Below are 6,895 nucleotides of genomic sequence, written 5' to 3'. Positions count from 1 at the left end.
TCAGGAGGCAAAGAGGGGTCTGATCTGGTACTAGATGGGTGTACCTAATAAACTGGCCACTGAATGTATAATACAGTGTTCTATTTAATTCCATTGGGACAGAAGAAAGGAATTTAAAAAGGAGCAACTGTCAGATGCTTCTTGATACCCCCAGAACTTCTTAAATTCTTTGGATAGAAGAAAGTCTGTTCCATAAACTGAAAAACACACCTCAATCTCATGATTCATATTGCTAAAATAAATCTAACAGCAAAGATTCCACCCAGATCTGTTTAAACAATGACAACAAATACTTTTTTTTGCTTTTATATTTTTTAAAACAAACAAAAAATAACATTAAACAAAATTTACAGCAGACATTATGCAATCATTGTGCACTTTTAACTATTTCATCTGAAAAACACAAGCACAATGAGGATGAGAGAGGGGGTTAGAGGGTCAACAGGAGAATGAGGTAAGTTGTGGGGTATATTGGGTTAAGAGGGGTAGGGGAGAGAGGTAGTTTGGGTGGGGGACACATGGGGTAAATTGGGGTCGTAAGGTAGGGGTATATGGGGTAATTAGGGATAGTGGGGCGGTTGAAATGGGTAATTATGGGGAGTGGGGTGGGGGAAAATGGGTAAGAAGTAACAGGGTAGTGGGAGCACAGGGTACATTTGGACAATGGGGTAGGTTGGGAGAGTAAGGGTAGAGGAGGATATGGTAGTGGGGGTAGGATAGAACGGGGTAAGAGGGGTAAGGGTAGGAAGGGATAAGTTGGAGTCGTGAGGTAGGAGAAAAAGGGGCAGAAGGAACAGGTTGAGAGGGTATCATAAAGGGGATCCTAAACTTACCCACTGAAGAAAAAAAAAATCACTGAATATATAGATTTATTCCTTACATCACTTATATAAATATATCGAACCGCAAAAGAACAATACTCTTCTGAGAAAAATAGCGCAATACAGAAACCCACAACAGTAGTATAAGGCAAACAGAAAGCCAGAGGAGAGAGAGGAGTGAGTGGGGGTAAGCAGAGGAAGAGAGCATGAAAGAGTATGAGACAAGTGGCGAGAGGGTAAGAGAGAGTAATAGAAAAAAATAGAAAGAGTGACTGTGCATAAATATGTCCGCCTAAGAGCGGAGCGATGGGAGGGAGAGCGAGGAGGAGGAAAGAGAAAGTAGACAGAAAAAGGAGGAAGGCTGGAGGAGAGCAGGGGAAGGATGGACTGAGGTTGAACTGTCCAGTGTGTTCAGGTGTGTGCTACGTGATCCTGTTGCCTGTCTGTACATAAGAGTGTGTGTGTGTGTGTGTGTGTGTGTGTGTGTGTGTGTGTGTGTGTGTGTGTGTGTGTGTGTGTGTGTGTGTGTGATGGCACCCATTTATGGCAACAGTGATCCACATGCTCACGTGTCTTATGTGCTCTTCAGGTATCAATAATATTTTAAAAAACAATCAAAAACAAAAACAATTATTTTATAATTTGCAAACACCATTCTCTCCATTTGTGTTCTGTGTTCACCCCATCCCTTTAATGTGTGACGTCTTATCCATCTTAACTCGTTTGTCCAAAAACTGTCCAGTCCCCTCAGTCCAACTCCTTTCCACTCCTCATTTCCAAAAGTATTTTTCTTCATCCCCCTCTCTTTTCACTGGGAGCTGGCCCTCTCCAGTACTCTCAGGTCATAGTTCTTTTTGGCTGCCCTCAGTTTGAAGAGGCTGACCCCACTGTTGTTGAGTTTAAAAGAAGCACTCTGTGCAGCCATGGTGGAGGGGAACACAGCCACCACCGTGTAGAGGTGAGCTGGGTCACTGCCGGGGCCATCACCCTTCCCCCCTCCAGCCCCAGGACAATGCCCAGCGCCGTGATGCACTCCCGGGCCACCATAACCTCCACGGCCCCCTGTCACCGGGTCCTTGAGCCACTGGATTTTGGCACCACACATGGAAAGCTGGTTGAAGAGCTTCTCAGCTTCTGGACGACTAATGCCCTCCGGGAGATCGGTCACCTCCAGCACCCGACTCACCACTGGAGACAGGAAGGAGAAAGATCAGACACTAATACAACTACTGTATTCATCCAGGCCATTTATTGTAAACAAGAAGTTGTTCTTAATTGACCTGCCTGGTAAAATTAAATAAATTAGTTAATACAAAAACCAAGAATTTGTGTTTTGGATGTGCGTGTGTGTGTGTGTGTGTGTGTGTGTGTGTGTGTGTGTGTGTGTGCAGGACGTAAGTCAAGTGTATTGAATCGTAGGCACAAACCTTGAGTCGAGGTCATATGGATCTTGAAAGTACAAAATATACTGCAGATATACCACATCGACCGTAATGAAGACGTCTGTGTCTGTTGTCTTACCTACGTCAGTGGTGCCCAGGTCTGTAGATTGAGACTTCAGTGTCTGCCTCTTCCCTCTTGCACCATGCTTCATTCCTACTTGGCTCTGCAACACACCAATAGCTAAAGTGTCAACAAGGTTACAGGCTAGTAGATATGCAGGAATGGAGTGGAGAGATGGATGGATGGAGGGGTAGCGGCAGTGCGCTTCAAGGGGGGTGAGAAGGGAGGGATAGAGAGAAGTAGTACCTGATGCGAGCTGTAGTTGGTCTGGCTGTGCATGAGAGGGGGACATAGGCTATACTGGAGAGGCTGGCCCAAAAGAGAGTAGCGCCCATCACCTGCACACACACGGGACACAACACAAATATACAAATGCTAAAATACAAATTGACTAATGTCAGTTCAATTATTTGAATTCCATTTAGTTTTTGTTCTTCCTCTGTGAGCGAGAGGTAAACCAGATAAAACCTGAACTGTGCAATGTAGTAGGGAGTTGCAGTTTCCAACAGGCCAATATTCCAAATGGTTAATTACAACATTTTTTTTGCGATAAACTATGACCTTAACCCATTGCGCGCATGATGTAAGTGATTGATAGTTTGTGTTCAGCAGTCAGTCAAAAGTAAACCTCATTTACTCTGAAGAACTACTAAAATAGTGATTTTGTCAGACCGCATAAGTAGCAGCTCTATAGATATTAAAATACCTGGAATGAAACAAAGTCATCTAATAAAACAAACGTAATATACACATATGAAATATTGTATTCAAGTAAATAAATGATGGTTATTAAGTGATAAGCAGTAATGGGCAGTCATAACCATCATGTGACTTTAATTGTTTTATTCTGTGTTACAGCATTCTACCCACATAATGCATAGTGCATTTAACGTTTTAAAAGGAAAATTGCACCGTAATCGACCTCAAAAAGCACTAATTGCTCAGCACTAGTGAGAGGGCATGTTATACATGAGATGGGTATGTGTGTGTGTGTGTGTGTGTGTGTGTGTGGGCCAGTGCCAGCCATAAGGGTAAGGTGAGTAATGCAAAGTCAGGTTCTCGGGGCCTATTAGTGGCTGGCCAAAGATGAGATGGAAAGGTCATGAACGGGTCAGAGTGGAAGTGGGTGAAAGATAAAGGACCAGGGTTTTATCTTAACCGAGGGGCCGTGTTATATTTGACAGCGAAAGGCTGCAGCAGAAGCAAACTCTTTCATCACCGGCTCTTTGGTCTGCACGATTCGCTGGGGGAACAACGCATGTGCGCTGGTGGCGCAGTCGTGGGGAAACTTGAATGCTCTCATATCTCTTCTGTGGGGAAACTCATTTAAACTTGTTTAAATCTGTCTGAAGGCTTTCATACAGTTGAAGTTGGAAGTTCACATAAACAAGTTTTAATGACTCCAACGAAGTGTTTCAACCACTCCACAAAAGTCTTGTTAACAAACTACAGTTTTGGAAAGTCGGTTAGGACACCTACTTTGTGCATGACACAAGTCATTTTTCCAACAATTGCTTACAGGCAGATTATTTAACTTATAATTCACTGTATCACAATTCCAGTGGGTCAGAAGTTTACATACACTAAGTTGACTGTGCCTTTAAACAGCTTGGAAAATTCCAGAAAAGTATGTCATGGCTTTAGAAGCTTTTTATAGGCTAATTGACATTATTTGAGTCAATTGGAGGTGTACCTGTGAATGTATTTCAAGGTCTTCCTTCAAACTCAGTGCCTCTTTGCGTGAAATGGGAAGAAAAAAAATCTAAAGAAATCAGCCAAGACCTCAGGAGAAGAAAAAAAATCTGGTTCATCCTTCAGGGGAAATTTCCAAACGCCTGAAGGTACCACTTCATCTGTACAAACAATAGTACGCAAGTATAAACACCATGGGACCATGCTGCCGCCATACTGCTCAGGAAGGAGACACGTTCTGTCTCCTAGAGATGAAAATACTTTGGTGCGAAAAGTGCAAATCAATCCCAGAACAACAGGTACAAAAGTATCTATATTCACAATTAAACGAGTCCTGTATCGACATAACCTGAAAAGCCGCTCAGCAAGGAAGAAGCCACTGCTCCAAAACTGCCATAAAAAAGCTAGACTATGGTTTGCTACTGCACATGGGGAGAAAGATCGTACTTTTTGGAGAAATGTCCTCTGGTTTGATGAAACAAAAATAAAACTGTTTGGCCATAATGACCATCGTTATGTTTGCAGGAAAAAGGCAGAAGAACACCATCCGAACCGTGAAGCACAGGGGTGGCAGCATCATGTTGTGGGGGTGCTTTGCTGCAGGAGGGACTGGTGCGCTTCACAAAATAGATGGGGTCATGAGGAAGGAAAATTATGTGGACATATTGAAGCAGCATCTCAAAACATTAGTCAGGATGTTAACGCTTGGTCGCAAACGGGTCTTCCCAAATGGACAATGACCCCAAGCACACTTCCAAGTTGTGGCAAAATGGCTTAAGGACAAAGTCAAGGTATTGGAGAGGCCGTCACAAAGCCCTGACCTCAATCCTCTAGAAAATTTGTGGGCTGAACTGAGAAAGTGTGTAAGGAGGCCTACAAACCTGACTCAGTTACACCAGCTCTGTCAGGAGGAATGGGCCAAATTTCACCCAACTTATTGCGGTAAGCTTGTGGAAGGCTACCCAAAATGTTTGACCCAAGTTAAACAATTTAAAGGCAATGCTACCAAATACTAATTGACCCACTGGGAATGTAATGAAAGAAATACAAGCTGAAATAAAATCACTATTATTATGCTGACATTTCACATTCTTAAAATAAAAGTGGTGATCCTAACTTTTTACTCTGACTAAAATGTCATGAATTGTGAAAAACTGAGTTTAAATGTATTTGGTTAAGGTGTATGTAAACTTCCGACTTCAACTGCACTGTATCCTTCACTATCTATTCTTTAACATCTATTGCATCTTAGCCACTCTGTCACTGCTCATCCATATATTTTATACTTATATATTTTCATCCCATTCCTTTACTAGATTGTGTGTATTAGGGTTTGTTGTGGAATTGTTAGATATTACCTGTTAGATACTGCTGCACTTTTGGATCTCGAAGCATAAGCATTTCGCTACACTCACAATAACATCTGCTAACCATGTGTATGTGACCAATAAAATTGGTTTATCTTCCAAATATTGAGTTACTACCATACCCTGTACACAATCCATGTCCCAACTGTCTCAAGGCTTAAAAATCATTATTTAACCTATTTCCTCCCCTTCATCTACACCGATTGAAGTGGATTTAACAAGTGACATCAATAAGGGTTCATAGCTTTCACCTGGTCAGTCTCATGGAAAGCGTAGGTGTTCTTAATGTTGTGTACACTCAGTGTACAGTATATTAAGAAAGTATTCAGACCCCTTGATGTTTTCCACTTTGCTATGTTACAGCCTTATTCTAAAAATGATTAAATAGTTTCTCTCTCAATCTACACACAATACACACCTATAACGACAAAGCAAAAACAGTTTTTTTTTTTTCTCCAAATGGATAAATAAATGTAGAAAGTACTTTGTTGAAGCACCTTTTGCAGCGATTACAGCCTCAAGTCTTCTTGGGTATGACACTACAAGCTTGGCACACCTGTATTTGGGGAGTTTCTCCCATTCGTCTCTGCAGATCCTGTCAGGTTGGATGGGCAGAGTCGCTGCACAGCTATTTTCAGGTCTCTCCAGAGATGTTTGATCGTGCTCAAGTCCGGACTCTAGCTGGGCCACTCAAGGACATTGAGACTTGTCCCGAAGCCACTCCTGCGTGGTCTTGGCTATGTGCTTAGGGTCCTTGTCCTGTTGGAAGGTAAACCTTCGCAACAGTCTGAGGTCATGAGCACAATGGAGCAGGTTTTCATCAAGGATCTCTCTGTACTTTGCGCCATTCGTCTTTCCCTCGATTCTGACTAGTCTCCCAGTCCCTGAAAAAATATCCCCACAGCATGATGCTGCCACCATCATGCTTCACCGTATAGATGGTGACAGGTTTCCTCCAGACATGACGCTTGGCTTTCAGGCCAAAGAGTTCAATCTGGTTTTCATCAGACCAGATAATCTTGTTTCTCATGGTCTGAAAGTCCTTCAGGTGCCTTTTGGCAAACTCCAAGCAGGCTGTCATGTGCATTTTACTGAAGAGTGGCTTCAGTCTGGCTACCATAAAGGCTTTATTGGTGGAGTGCTGAGATGGTTGTCCTTCAGGAAGGTTCTCCCATCTGCACAGGGGAACTCTGGAGCTCCGTCAGAGTGACCATCAGGTTCTTGGTCACCTCCTTGACCAAGGCCCTTTTCCCTGATTGCTCAGTTTGGCCAGGCAGCCAGCTGTAGGAAGAGTCTTGTTAGTCCCAAACTTCTTCCTTTTAAGAATTATCAAGGCCACTGTGTTCTTGGGGACCTTCAATGCTGCAGAACTGTTTTGGTACCCTTCTCCAGATTCGTGCCTCGACAAAATCCTGTCTCTGAGCTCTGAAGACAATTCCTTCGACCTCATGGCCTGGTTTTTGGTCTGACATGCACTGTCAACTGTGGGACGTTATATAGACAGGTGCGTGC

At 43.0% G+C, this 6,895-nt stretch overlaps 1 protein-coding gene across 2 annotated transcripts in view; it reads right to left on the bottom strand.

Moving 5' to 3' along the window:
• Nucleotides 1–293: 293 nt before the first annotated feature.
• Nucleotides 294–6,895, bottom strand: part of LOC139413228 (R3H domain-containing protein 2-like) — a 70,724-nt gene continuing 64,122 nt past the window's right edge. For both annotated transcript variants that reach the window (XM_071160365.1, XM_071160366.1), the window contains 3 exons: nucleotides 2,571–2,662; nucleotides 2,343–2,427; nucleotides 294–2,009 (listed from right to left, as the gene is read on the bottom strand). In XM_071160365.1, coding sequence (XP_071016466.1) covers nucleotides 1,630–2,009; nucleotides 2,343–2,427; nucleotides 2,571–2,662 — 557 coding nt within the window. In that variant the 3' untranslated portion in view covers nucleotides 294–1,629. The remainder of the gene's footprint in view (nucleotides 2,010–2,342; nucleotides 2,428–2,570; nucleotides 2,663–6,895) is intronic.

Source organism: Oncorhynchus clarkii, chromosome 7, assembly GCF_045791955.1.
Source record: "Oncorhynchus clarkii lewisi isolate Uvic-CL-2024 chromosome 7, UVic_Ocla_1.0, whole genome shotgun sequence".
In the NCBI taxonomy this organism is placed as follows: Eukaryota; Metazoa; Chordata; class Actinopteri; order Salmoniformes; family Salmonidae; genus Oncorhynchus; species Oncorhynchus clarkii.
The sequence above is the reverse complement of the archived record's forward strand: the minus strand, read 5'-3'. Positions and strand labels throughout refer to the sequence as shown.